Source organism: Argopecten irradians, chromosome 1 (genome assembly GCF_041381155.1).
Source record: "Argopecten irradians isolate NY chromosome 1, Ai_NY, whole genome shotgun sequence".
Classification (NCBI taxonomy): domain Eukaryota; kingdom Metazoa; phylum Mollusca; class Bivalvia; order Pectinida; family Pectinidae; genus Argopecten; species Argopecten irradians.
Window position 1 is genome coordinate 44,236,144 of NC_091134.1, and position 15,000 is coordinate 44,251,143.

Here is a 15,000-nt window from a genome sequence, read left to right on the forward strand (position 1 = left end):
TGTGTTATGTATCTTATATGTCTTGGCGTGAGAATTTTGTATCTATATCACTTAATTACAAGTGATGCTTACCTTTCTCCAGTTTTGTGTCTATAGTAAGGATCTTAAAAAGTTGGGTTATCAGGTCAAAGGGCAGCAGTTCCACTCTGTAAATCAAATATTTATATGTTATTGCTATTCATGTTACTAGTGTCTCTGATTCATGACAACAGAAATCCAGATTTACTCAAACAAATCAACAACATCAAAAGGAATTCATTGAAGTGGATTGCTATTTGAGTTTATCACATGGAAACAATATTTATCCGAACATTGCATTTGCGAGTCTGCCATCTTGGATCCAAGCGGTATGCTTCTGAAAACGAACCACTTGTACTGGTACAGATCTGCTGGTAAAGCGTGTTCCATTTGAGATATAACAGATTTGTATCGATACAACTGGTACAAATCTGCAAATGGAACGCACAGTATATAATTACTAAGAGACCTTGACCTTTGACCTATGGATCTAAAAATTATGGAGAATCTCTGCAGATACCACAACCAACAATAAATCTGATGTATGTTGCCTGCATTTTGTAGGTGACACAAAAAGTATATCGGTTCTGTGGGTAAGTACTGTGTTCTAATACATAATTCTGCTGTGAACTGATAAGAAACCACCTTTGTCCATATCTACAATACCTGAGGTCATCTTTGAATGGGTCTACATTAGCTGTACTGGTGCGTAGAGCAAGCTCCAGTAAAGTTTCCAGGCGAGTTGGCATAATCTTATCTATATCCTGTTTCATCTCTTCTTCTGTCATATCCATAAACTGGACAATGAAGTCTCCCTTGTCTAACAGGAAGTAGTGCTTCATGGATCTACAAAAACAGAAAACTGTCTAAACATACAAATTAACTTCTCTCAAAATCCTGTATTTTCTCCCTTCTATTTATTGTTCAAACCCAAACTTTCCTTCTATTCATAGCTCATACCCAAACTTTACTTACAATCACTGTAGAAACCAATGTCAGCTGTTGAGAAACACAGAATGTCAACACTTGAATATCACCTGCCAATACTGGACAAATTTCCTTTTACAAGTATTGCAACAATATTTAATGTGACGATAGTACTACAAAAGTGAAATATTTTCATGGCATAATAGGATTATTTTGCCTTTATTTATCTCTGATTATATATCCACATATAAAAATATCAACAAGTATAAAGGATTTTGACATGTGAAACTCACTATAGCTGCACAACAAGAAAATTATCACAGAATATTTACATTTCCGTTTTCTCTTTATTATATAACCTTACAAACTGCGAAATTGTTTACAATTGCGTAAACGTAGTGGTTCCGCGCAAGAATACATACACCGGAACACTGACTTCCGCAAGTAGAGTGAATGCGCATCTGATTAGGCCTATTGTATATGTATGAAAAATCTTCTATATATTGCATGTATGAATGTAATGTAAATCTAAGATTATATATTTGTGTAAATGGGATGAAAAAAGATAAAGTTAACGTGTAACTATATTTTGTGTACTCTCTGAATTTGACAACATTTCCCGCCATATTGAAGCCAGCTGTTCCGGGATTTCATCAATTGACCGGCTGTTCCAACAATCATATAACATTGAGTTTTATTTTATTGGAACACTTAATTCGAAATGTAAATATAAGGAATGATTTTTATTTTTTTGTTGTTTACTGGTGTGTAAACTGCATTTTTTTTGTACAGATATTTTAAATGACGAGTGTTAGCGTGTCATGTTGAAATATTTGCACAAAAGAAATGCAGTTTACACACCAGTAAACAACAAACAATAAAAATCATTCCTTAATTGAAAGCTGACTTACCACAACAATTCATGTAAAAAATTACATGTTACCAGTAACATGAACTACTACCCATGCAAAGCTACTGGCCTGATTCTAGCCTATCTGGAGATACTGACCTGATTCTAGCCATTAGTTGCTTTTCCTCCATTAGTAGCTCTAGGAGGACTTTACTGGCATAGTTGTAGGCCCCTTCTATCTGCTCAGTATAGCGTCGATCCTTCAGTGTATACAAAATCTCCTCAGCAATGGGACACTTTATATCTCGACCTGGATAAAAAAGGAAGGAATTCTACATTTGTTACAGAGATGTAAAGGAAATGGATCTTTCCGTAAGCATAGAAAAAGTGGCCATGTTACTTTATTTGCTAGTACTGTCCACATAACCATATCACATTGATTGGGATATTTGCCACTAGTCATCACATGCCACATAGTCATATCACAATGAGACTTAATACACAGCTATAACCAAATTGAAATATTTGCTGGTACTCACCACACAAATTTATCACATTAAGATATTGGCTGGAATTCACCACGCAGTCATATCTCATTCAGATATTTATCCAGTACTCACCACACAGTTGTATCACATCGAGATATTGTCCAATTCTCACCACACAGCCATATAACATTGAGATATTTATCCAGTACTCACCACACAGCCATATAACATTGAAATATTGTCCAATTCTCACCACACAGCCATATAACATTGAGATATTTATCCAGTGCTCACCACACAGCCATATAACATTGAGATATTGTCCAGTACTCACCACACAGCCATATCGTGTTGAGATATTTATCCAGTACTCACCACACAGTCGTATCTTATTGAGATATTGTCCAGTACTCACCACAAAGCCATCACATTGAGATATTGTCCAGTACTCACAACACAGCCGTATCATGTGGAGATATTTATCCAGTACTCACCACACAGCCGTATCACATTGAGATATTTTTCCAGTACTCACCACACAGCCGTATGACATTGAGGTATTTTCCAGTGTTGAGAATCTTGTCTGCGACCTGCTCCAGGAAGACAGGGATCCTCTCCCTACAGATAGTGTAGTGCTGTTCCCAGTATGCATCATTGTAGTCCTCCTGGAGTTTCTCCTTCTGTATTGTCTCATTCTCCTCCACCAGGAACTGTAATCAGCGTTAGAAATATACTATACAGACACCTATTAGTGGTGATTCCTTACAACAGACTGATATCAATAGTTTTGGTACAGACAAGATGTCTCTATTTCAACTGTTTATGATGTTTTTTGTTAATCAGCAAAAGGCTTGCATTGTGCTAACTAGCTAGAACATTAGTTAGCAATTAGTTGACAATACCATTTTAGCACCAGTTCAACGACATCACAATAACATGTTAAATGGACAAGTAAATTGTACCCGTCTTAACAATATCTTTCATTAATGAATCTTCAATAACTTAACATATCAGGGTAAAAAATGTAAAAGAAAAACAGACATTATATTAACTAAGTCGACTATTTTACCTCTGAGTAAGGATCAGAGATGATTCCTTTATAGATCCACTTCTCCAGAATTTCAAAGTATGGAACACATGCCTGTCAAGGTGAAATTGACAAAAAAAAAACTTTTCTCATTTCCCGAATCAACATAAGATGTAATTTTCTTAATCAACATTTGAAATATGAAGGGCATGTATCACTCGCTTAAAGGGACAATTCAGTCTAAGAATTTGTACATATATCGGGAAAAATCCAGTTCTAATGGAAGTTAGATCAGTCGATTTTACTGTAATATGCCTGAAAAGCCCATGGTTGTGACATGTGTGTAGATGTTCAAACTCGCTCGGTGTCCGCCATTACACATTGTGGTCGAACTTCTTGTATGCCGAACCCTGTCCCTTGCTCATAGAGTAATGCAACTTTTGTCTAGAACTGCTCAAATCGCTCTGAGAGTAGTGTGTTTACCTTATTAGATGAATTGTCTTGCCTAAAAAATCATTTTATCACCTTCTCAGTGGTTATGTAGTTTATTTGTTTAACGTGTGTGACTTTGGCTCCGGTATGGGTACAGCGTCCATAGTGTACCTACTTAATCGTATTGATCAACGATTTGATATTTCAACGATATTAATTAAAATACTAAACAATGACTTGGAATTTGTCAATATTTTATGTTATATGTTTCATAAGAAATGTAGAACAATACATTTATGCCATATTTTGATTCTTGCTTATGTAAAAGAATTAGCCTGAGTGAATTGTCCCTTTAACATCTAAAAAGTGTCAACAAATTAATATTATATAACTTGAGTTGTTCGTAAGCAGAAATGTTTGATTTTTGGTGTTACTATTAAACCATAAATATATTCAAACCTGAAAATTTAATGTCCTACCTTATTGGAAGTGTTGTGTCATATACACTTACCACAAATATTTTCACCCACAAAAATCACTTAAAAGTCAACACATTCATTTATTTACACAAGCAGCCATGCATTCATGAGATATTTAAAAGGTTTATATGAAACCCTATTGGTTATTGGAACAAAGTTAATCAATGAGACAGAAAAACAGATGCAAACGGTTATACATTTCTTATCAATGGTAATTCTTAAGTTCTTAAGATTATTAAAAGCAGGTCACTGTAACCTATATTTTGTCAATCAATACTTACTGACTGGGTGAGGTACAAACACAACTCCTGGCCTTTAGAATCTCTGTAAATTAAATGTTATAACAGTTACACACGAAACACCACACACCACCAACATAATCTAGTACTGATACATACCATCTACACTTACCATTGATTTTTTAAGGTACATTTAGGGTCAACTAAAGGCCCCTTTCCCTTGAGAAATGTTGCAGTGTTTTCACAATTTTTATGTAAATATTTTCCCAAATAAAGAAAAAACTCTAAAATATACATGTTTTAAGAAAGGTGAAATGAAGTGTTTTCCCAATTTAAAAGATGCAGGCCCCTGAAATTATTGAGTACGAAAATCACTGTTTACCAAAGTTGGTGATTTTTGTTATTTAATGATGAAATTATATTGGAAGAAGTAATTGAACATTTGAATATATTTAAAACTTTCAAACTGTTAACTTACCCTATTAAACCTGAGGTTTTCTCGTGGAGAAGGCCCAGAACCACACCGCCAATACATTCTCCCTGTAATGTAATTGAATTTTAATAATGACTATTAATCTTTTACAGAGAATATGCTTGTTTCTGATCTAGTTCTAAAGTATCTGCTGTACATTTATTGATGGGAGATTGTAATTTGCTAAACTGTTTTGTTTTCGTAGCCTAGTATGGAAAGTTATTTATGTTCCACAAAAACGATTGGCAAGCAAGTAGGTACAGTCTCCAGATTGATGACGTTTGTGTTATAGACTTATAACATATTGATGACATAAAGGTAAAGAAAAGTAACATGTCGACTGTTCTGAGGTGGGATGTGATATAAACTTACCCTGTTGACAGAGTTAGCTACGGCTGCCAGGATTTCTAGTGTCCTCATTGTTGGCTGTATGTAGAACCACACCTTCTGTAGTGTCAGGTTTCCCTGTGATCATATAAAAGTCAGACAATTCATACCCTTCTGTAGTGTCAGGTTTCCCTGTGATCATTTAAAAGTCACACAATTCATACAAAGGTGATGGATTTTAGTTTGTTTGTTCTGTTAACCAAACTGGATGTCAAATGTAATAATGTTTCTGATAATATTCATGCTATATCAACATGCAAGATGTTTATAGATTTTTAAAGATAATTTCATGAATTTGAGACAAGATGTTAATATTTTTAGATGTCTTGAACTATGTATCAATTATTAATTCAACATAAGATGAAACTATTCTTTACAATCAAAGCAATTTTTTGAAATTTTTATTTTTACAATTTTTAACTGCATCTTAATTAAATAGATAATGACATTTGCACTTCATCCTGGATTTATGGTACATACCAGTCTGTTTTGATGCTCTAGCTGTGCCACCAGAATCATATAATCCTGTCAAATATCAGACATATGAATTAATACAGAATACATAGGGAACACGGTAAAGGTTTGATTTTAACTTTAATGAAGATCAATTTTACACATTTCACTTCTTTTCCCTAATTTATAAATGTGTATAAATTGCATCCAAAAAAACAAGAGCTGTTGGAGAACAGCAAAGCTCGCCTATTCAGAAGAAGTTGATGTTCAAGTATTTACTATTTAAACATGGAAATATGACAAATTAACAGACTCAAAAAAAACCTAAAGTGCCCCAAATTGGTTGTATTATCACGTTCAGCATCCATACACATTAGGAAAATAAAATCATAAACATTTATGATGACTTATGCTTAAACAATTGACAAAATAGAAACTTGCTCAAAAACTTTAACATGGAAATATGACAAATTAACAGACTCAAAAAAAACCTAAAGGACCCTAAATTGGTTGTATTATCACGTTCAGCATCTATACACATTAGGAAAATAAAATCATTAATATCTATGATGACTTAAGCTTAAACAATTGACGAAACAGAAACTTGCTCAAAAACTTTAACGTGAAATGGGACGCCAACGCTGACGCCGACGCCGGGGTGACAACATTAGCTCCCCCTATTCTTCGAATAGGCGAGCTAATAATAATTAATCACAGAATATCTTGTATACAAATGGAACCAATCACCTATACAAGTTTGTATGAAATATGACACAACCACTTAATAATTTCATTGCCCTAATGATTCTAGACAGAACATGCCAGAAGAAGACTTCATCATTGCGGTCTAAGAAGAGGTATCAGGTATATTAATCCTACCGCTTATTATTACAGCAAAACAGCACAGCAAAATCAACATTGATCTGTGAATTTTAAAAAGACAACTTACTCATATTTGTTTGACATCATTTGAGTACAAAGGTTATTTACCAGGTGATGGTGAAAGTGTACATATGTACTAGTTATCAAAATGTTATATATAAATGTGTATTAACTGTGCAGAAAGAATCTTTCCCTTAGAAAAAAAATGTTTAGAAATACCTTTATGAGTGTACGCATGGCAGCACTTAAAGCCTGGTTCACCAGCCCATACTCAAATGCTGATTTCTCTGTTTAAAAGAATATCAATATTTAGACATGACAATAACAATTGCAAGATCAGATTAATTGGTAAGGCATGATCGTGGTTTTCCTCCAAGAGAAAAAAGTTAATGTTTTACCATGAGTATTCCATATATACACATGAAATGATTTAATAGCTTAAAACCACAAAACAAAGTACTTAATATCAATATTTCATGTTATACACTTTAGAAAGCTCAGAGTATGATACTGACCTTCTATAAAGCGGACAACTGTAGAGTAGTTTGAACACAGTGGTAACTGACGCCGCACCAGCTCCTGTAGAGAAGGATCTATAACAGAAAACTATCTAATATCACATCCTACAACCATGTCAAATACTTTCAGAGAATCTTCAATCATTTGCTATGTAATATATATTTTCTCAAATTCGAAATTTTACAGCCTTTCTATTGACCAAGAAAATACAGCCATGCCACTTTATAAATTTTCAAAAGAAGCCTTCAAATATTTTTTCCTTTTATTTTCTTTAGATATTTGACACAATAATTACTGTAACCACTGTACGTGTATTACTTTAAATCTTTATTTTCAACATTTTCGTGAATACACATAAATTCACAATCAAGGTGATTCACATGCATTTTATACAATTAGTCACAATGCATTTGAATTCACTTTGTGAAATTATTCAAAAATTTGTATCTTATGAAAATAAAGTGGTTTACAGTAATAACACTATTGTGACGTAAATACTTAAAATGTTACCATAAATGCATACAATGTCATATACATGTGTCCACATACCCAGACTTTGATCAATCATGAACTCCTTGGGAGCGTATCTCTCGGTCAGAGCTCTAGCAAGGATGTATTTCCCCTCAATACCCTGTCAATGTAAACGAACTCACATGGATGCAGGGCAAAAAGTGATTTTTATAGCCCACCACCTGATTTACAGGCAATTGAAATACATTGAAATTAATAACTTCAGTTATCAAACAAAGGAGCAACATTACAAAGAAGTATTCATGAAATTTTATCGCCACAAAACTCATTAGTGACTTACCTGCATGCAACACAGGATGTCCTCAATGATGGAGTTTTCCTGTAGAGCTAGTGGTAGACTCCCCAGGGGTACAATATTCTGAGTAAATAAAATAGTGAAATGAAAATTTGTCTAAAATGTTCTAAGTGTAGAAAATAATTGGGCAAGTCGTTTGAGGAACCAGCATGTACATAAACAGTGGTATTCTCTCAAGGTCATAACATGGACACACATGTACTTAAGAATGATATCTTATGATGGAGCGACAAGCTGGGACTTTTATCAACATTAAAATGTTATATTAAGAACATTGTTGTGATTCTAAAGCAAAAGGTGTACCAATGAATGTAGTTCTATGTATCGCTAACTTTCTTACAGAATTACCTGATCTGTTGGTTCATCAACACCTACGATGAAGTCTAGTGTTAAAGAAGGTCGCTGGAACAGCCAATCGGGTTGATGAGGAATATTTACTAGATAAGAAAAAAAATCTTCTTCAGAGCAGAAACAATAGGTACAATTTAATGTGTCAATGGTAATTTTTCTTAAGTTATCACTATAAATTATAAGTACTGGCCCTCTAGGCTCATAGCTGTAGTGACTAGGTGCACATGATATGATGTCTGATATTCTCCCATGACCCCTTGACCTATGGGTAACAAATTTGAAGTGCTTTAAAGTAGAAACAATAGGTACAATTTAATGTGTCAATAGCAATTTTCCTTAGGTTATCACTATAAATTACAAGTACTGGCCCTCTGGGCTCAGGGCTGTAGAGGTCTAGTGTACATGATAAAATGTCCGATATTCTCCAATGACCTCTTGACCTATGGGTAACAAATTTGAAACATTCCTGTCTGAAGCAGTTATTAAAAAGATTGGCGTTTTTTGTAAAATCATCCAGCTTTCCTTCTTGAAGATCTGGTAAACCTTTACTTACTGTGGCTGCTCAGAAGACATGACAAATGAAATTTTAAGTTCCTCGGTGTATGTGTCATGACTCATGAGATTGAATTTTTTTTCTTAAAGTCATAGGTAGAGGTTAAATGTAGGTTGCAGTGACCTGAATCAGCTATGTAACACCTAAATTGGCCCATCAATGAATTTTCAGTTCCTTATAACATAGGAAATCCAGTCCAGACAGGCTTTTTCTTGAATGGAGATCAAAGGTCAAAATAAAGGTCAAAGTGACCTTAGTTTGGTATTCCAGTCCACCTCACCTAGATGTATCCATGAGCCAAGTTTTAGTAACAGTGCCTAATTACACAGGAGAGAGCGCATGGATAAGCATTTTATCAAATTTCACAAAATGGGGTCAAAGTCAAAATACAGGTAAAAGTTACTCGGTTCTACTAGGTTCCAATGCCTTGCAATAAAGGAGATAAGAGTCCAGATAAGATAATGCACGGGAAGGTCAGACATTCGACACTGCCCAAATCTATAGTTTTCATAGTTCCCCGGTGGAGAACTAAGCTCTCTTTGACTCTTAATCAAACGTGTTGTCAACACATACCATTGCGTTTTAGCTGTTTTTCACGAAGAGCTTTTGTAAGGATCTCTGATGATGTCGTGGCTGGGACTGATTTGGCTTCCTTCAGTAACTTGTCTCGAATCTGTGAAAATAAGATGATGACATTAAAATCTTATAATATATCTACTTATAAAACTGTGATACAATCTTGAAATTATTTGTTTTTAAGATATTTTGTACCTTTACAGATCAAACATTTTGCCTCAATCCAAATTTTTCAGTATATAGGAACGTCATGCAAAACTCCTATTGCCAGGCAAAACATACATAATCGAGAAAGCAGCTGGTCACAATGGTTCTTTAGTTGCAGTAAGAGGTGTGGTGATTGCTATTCGTTGTTTTTGTTGCAATATTGACAATTAATTCTCAGTCAGTATTGCCTCTATCAGATTTTATTTACTTGAATAAGACTCAGAAAACAGCTACTACTGCCTTTTTAATCACATTTTATAAGACAGCGAGTGTTGTGTATGCAATAATTCATATCTACTTGGTACAATACACAAAATATCTGTGATGGAGTTACTCATGTTGGTTTTTTCTTTGGTTTTTCTTTCTTTTTTCTTTATTACTCGACTAATAACATAGATTTAGCAGCTCATGCTGTAATTTGATTTGACCATGACATTGTCTTTATTTAACATCATTACTTACCTCTGATAGTTCTTGTACAGATAATTTTGCACCAGGGGCAGGTAACTGTGATGTGACTCGGTCATGAGGGACAAGAGTCATACCTGCTACCTCTGCCTTGTCCTTGGCATGTTTTTCTATAAACTCTTTGGTCTGAAAAAGTAACCATTATTATTTTGTGTTATTTAAAACTAGAAATAAATTACAGTATTACAGCTCTTCTATAATCTAAGCACTTTTAGAACTAACCAATCGGATAATAGGATTGTAATTATGACTGAAGAAGTCTTGAGATATCACCATTAAATCTGAATAAACTTTCTTGGCTATGAAAAGTTTCTACAGATTTCATGGATGAATTTATACAAAACTTTATTGATAAATTTCTACAAAATTTCATTGATTTAAAGCTTTAAGGCTTCAAAGAAAAATTTGAGAAGCGGTAATGTTTTGTTTTTGTTAAGGATCCACCTATCATTTGATCCAACATTCTATGTATCCTTTATTATGTCATCAGTGGTGATTCAATATTTGTCATTTCTTTTATAAGCATTACCTGTTCTTCCTTTGTTAACTTGGACAACAAGAACACCAGGGGATCCAGCTCTCGTACACTGCAGGGAATATAGCAAACAATTATCCTTTACCCTAAGCATGTAAACCTTGGTAACATGAACTGGTATAAGGTAAAGAGTTTTATAGCTGGTCCTGATCAAACTGTTCAGATATATATGTCATATAAGTACACTAACCTCAAACAGTTAGTACATCCATTGATGTCATAATTATTTAAGCATTGATGTTACTTTATTTAACTTCATAGGGGTAGGAAAGAAATTTTGTTTGCAAACTGTGCCAATCCGTGTAGGGGATTCTCACAAAAGTTTGCAAACAAAATTTATTTCATTCCCCTATGAAGTTAAAAAATAGTTACATCAATGCTTATTATTAATTTTTCAGACTACTTGATACCATAAATTACATTTATGCCTACCATTCTTTTGATTTTCCAATGGATTATTTTTTCTAAATCAATACGCAACGTCAACGTCTCTATTGTGATGTCATAATTATGTCGAATTTTTCGCGCCATTTTTGGATTTTTTCTTCATAGTATATGAAGAACAAGAGGCCAATGGCCTCGTAGCACGATGGTCCAGTTAATTAATGTTCAATGATTGGTTTTGACTAATATTCTTGATTATCAATTATATGCACTGTTTAAACTAATAATTAATTAGGACAATTCAAATGACCACTGGTATTTGTTATCAATGTTGGTATTAAAACAATCATAAAATTCTTTAAAGACAGATGTCATATATCAAATGTTAATTGATATATATAGATCAACAGTTTTATAAAAAAAATTAATTTGTGGAGAACAGCTTTTTATGAGAAGGATTTTAGTGTGAGCGTATGCACAAGCAGCATCTTCTTAGTGTGAATATTGTTGGGACCAATTCAAATAGCATCAATTTAACTTTAATATTAGAAAATTTAATAAAATTCAGACATTTAACAATGCTGTTAATTCATATTTATCAGAATATTGTAATATGATAAAAAATAATTGGGGAAACTTTTTCCTGTATGATTGCTTATCGGTATCACACATGTACAACTATGTATAATCAAAGTGTTAAGTTGAATAGACTTTTAAAAGATACCTGCTGGAGGAGGGCCTAATTCATTATAAGTGACAAAAAAATCAAAGATGATTGGCTGTCTTGGTTATAAGAGGTAAACTGAATTAGCTTCGATACGTTGAAATTAATTACTTATATTTATCTTATTTTCATTAACACAATGTAAATTTCACAATTAAAATAACAATGCACAAGTTATATTGGCTGGGTCTCGGCACAACAGAATGTGTACTACGGGTCAACAAATTGACACTGGCAGCTACAGGCGAGCCTTTCCAAGGGCCTTGATAACAAAATACATTAATTAACTCTCAACTGTTGTTTTTCCCTTTAACATTAAAGGGTATATGGGTAGATGAGTCTAGGGCACCTGACTTGTGACACTGTCCAGGGAATATAGATTATCCATCACCGGTAATTATCATGTCATGACACTTTGAGCAACATATTTAAGAATAGAAAAATAATGAATACATGTATCTCTTAATTGTCTTAATCTTTTCTTAAATCATATTTCTTTTGCATGAAGTGGTACCGTCGGCCATATAATTTCCCATCATGCATTGTGTTTCTCATTTAAATATTACTATAGAGAAAGAAGGAATGAAATATATTTTAATTCCTCAATAATACAGTTTATGTCTGTTTGTCGCCAAGTTTTATCAGTTCTGTCCTTTTCTATAACTACATGTCTCTGCCAAATTTCATTGCTGTTAATGATATATAACTTGAGATATCCTGTTCACAAGGTGATTTTCAAAACTAGGGGTCATGCTATAAGCTACGATGGTGCTAAAAAGGATCTGCCAATCAGGATTTAGAATGAAAACAAATGAAAATTATTTGCAGATGTTGAGATGGCTTCACAACCTAGATCTCTGTTTTTACAAAATCTAAGTGCCTGGAGGTTATTTTGTTTTTGCACAATAGGTTAATGATCATTTTTCAGCCCATTGAGACTTTTTCTCTTCTTTGTTCCTTCAACATCAACATTCTGTCAGAGGTTATCCCATTCAAACCACAGGTCTAACTACTATCAAATTTTCCATTAACTTCACTTCTGAAAGTCTTACTTTTTGGCTTTCAGATCATCATATTTGGCTAAAAATTCAATGGGTGTCTGTGTGGATCCAGCAATCTGTCTCTTTGCCTGATGGGCCGATACCTGTAACGAAAATGATAATACTTCAGGAACAAGATCCTCTTCATCTAAAGGTGGAACTCAATCACTATACTTCAGTGATAAAAATCTGAATCTATTATCATTCTGCACTAGTACAGACCACAACATTGACATTGACATTTCTAATTTAGAAGATGGCAGACCTAATGGCTATATTCTAGTATGATACAGTAGTATCTTAGTATGTGTATCTTAGGGTCAGGTGAGCTAAAAACTGTCATTAAAAAGACCCAGCCCAGATGAAAATTGTTTGTATGACTCCGCCTACACTGACACAACAGGTCATCACAATATAGGTAAAAAAAACTGACCTGTGATATTCATGTAATACAGTTCTATAATCATAAGTTTCTGACCTGTGTGGTGATATATGGCTTCATGTTATTCAGCAGCATCTCTGTGTAAACCTCTGCTCCAACCGGATCTGCTGATCTCATTCTAAACCAAAACAAAACAGTCTGTTCAGTTCAAAACAAATTAACAAGCATTTATTTATTACCTCTTTTATTTAGTAAAAATAAAAGTTGGTAGGGCTTTCCCAGCTATATCTAGTTCTTATGATTTTGACTTGCAAAATAGATTATATATTTAGGTTATTTTGTAACAGCGTGCCCCCTGACTTTCTCTCATCAGGGGTAAAGTGTACCCTTCCTCTGAAAATTTGAGGGGTTTCAAGCAGATAAATTGGTAATATCAAGGGCACTTAATTTGTTAGAAGCATTTTCAAAATAGAAACTGATTAAAATATTTAAATTTACCCAAGCAGATTCAACAGTTCGCTGACGTGGTGATGAACTTTGAATTCACTCATCTTTGAATAGTTTGAGTGTATTAATTAAGTGTAAAACTTGGTACAGTTGATTTCAATCCGGCAGCTGCATACTATCTGACTCAGTGTCACAAAAGCAGGCAGCATGACTGACAAAACATTCCATTGCAGCAACTACTTAGTCAGGTCATCTCATCCCATCTGAAAGTATACAAATCAAAACAATGATCGATATATAAAAATTAAGAGTTACAACATACATGTTATTTCATGCAAACTTATATGTAGACATAAATGCATTAAATTGTGTGCAATACTTAATTTATATTCAAAAGGTATATGTGTAGGCCTCTGAAATTATGGAGTAGGACGTACACGGCTCTAGGTGTAATTTGAAATGCTAAATTCGAAAATCATACTACCATCAACTACCCTACTGCATAGGGTATCATTCCTAATGATGAGATATTATATTAAATTAGGTAGGTCACATCTATTTACATACATTACATAGACGTGACGTATCGTATAACAGATTCTCTTTTTCATATCTTACTATTAAGAATGAGAACTTTTGTCTACTCAGAAACATATATACATAGAGATTGGCAACTCCTCCAATTTTACGATCGGCAGATGTATACACCTCTGTATGTGCTTAGGGATTTTTAGATAAACTCTTAAATAGTGGAATATTAAAGAATAGCTTTGATATGTTGTAAAAGTTCAGTAATTTTCAGATGGTTTGAGTACGATTTTGGATAGATAAAAAATATATTTTAACTTATTTATTAATAAAAGAAAATGCAGTTCCGGTTTTGAATGACTCATTTTCGAAAAACCACGTAAAATTGCTTATTTTCGTGCTTTCAAAAATCATATTAAATAACATCAATCGGGAAAACTGATCACATCAAACCATAATATAATGTTTAAAGTTTGTTTTGATGCAAAAATATCATGTTTGAAAGAATACACTTAAAAGTAGTTAGCCAAGGCAAAATGCCTATAAACCGGAGGTCCCTCTGTCAACAAAGGAGTTTCCAACCTCTATGTATATGTTTCTGGTCTACTGTAAGACAAATGTCCCATTAGAGCCTACGTATTTTTGCATTGGTCTATCTCTTCAAACAGTCAGTAAGCCCCTACTACATCAACAATTCCTACAGCAATGCTATCGAATCCTAACAGCTGATACAGAGTATGTAAACAATCATCACCAATTCCTAGTTTAATCTCGTGATAACAAATTATTCGAAATTCCATTGTCAT

At 33.7% G+C, this 15,000-nt stretch overlaps 1 protein-coding gene across 6 annotated transcripts in view; it reads right to left on the reverse strand.

The window, feature by feature from the left end:
• LOC138329324 (gamma-tubulin complex component 2-like) overlaps nt 1-15,000 on the reverse strand; it is a 35,690-nt gene that overhangs the window by 20,518 nt on the left and 172 nt on the right. For all 6 annotated transcript variants that reach the window (XM_069276278.1, XM_069276269.1, XM_069276260.1 and 3 more), the window contains exons 2-21: nt 13,718-13,929; nt 13,316-13,397; nt 12,850-12,941; nt 10,684-10,741; nt 10,149-10,280; nt 9,477-9,576; nt 8,348-8,436; nt 7,985-8,062; nt 7,723-7,804; nt 7,170-7,247; nt 6,874-6,941; nt 5,800-5,844; nt 5,305-5,397; nt 4,939-5,000; nt 4,503-4,545; nt 3,353-3,424; nt 2,819-2,993; nt 1,955-2,105; nt 685-864; nt 73-146 (exon numbers count right to left, since the gene is read on the reverse strand). In XM_069276278.1, coding sequence (XP_069132379.1) covers nt 73-146; nt 685-864; nt 1,955-2,105; nt 2,819-2,993; nt 3,353-3,424; nt 4,503-4,545; nt 4,939-5,000; nt 5,305-5,397; nt 5,800-5,844; nt 6,874-6,941; nt 7,170-7,247; nt 7,723-7,804; nt 7,985-8,062; nt 8,348-8,436; nt 9,477-9,576; nt 10,149-10,280; nt 10,684-10,741; nt 12,850-12,941; nt 13,316-13,397; nt 13,718-13,770 — 1,807 coding nt within the window. In that variant the 5' untranslated portion in view covers nt 13,771-13,929. The remainder of the gene's footprint in view (nt 1-72; nt 147-684; nt 865-1,954; nt 2,106-2,818; nt 2,994-3,352; nt 3,425-4,502; nt 4,546-4,938; nt 5,001-5,304; nt 5,398-5,799; nt 5,845-6,873; nt 6,942-7,169; nt 7,248-7,722; nt 7,805-7,984; nt 8,063-8,347; nt 8,437-9,476; nt 9,577-10,148; nt 10,281-10,683; nt 10,742-12,849; nt 12,942-13,315; nt 13,398-13,717; nt 13,930-15,000) is intronic.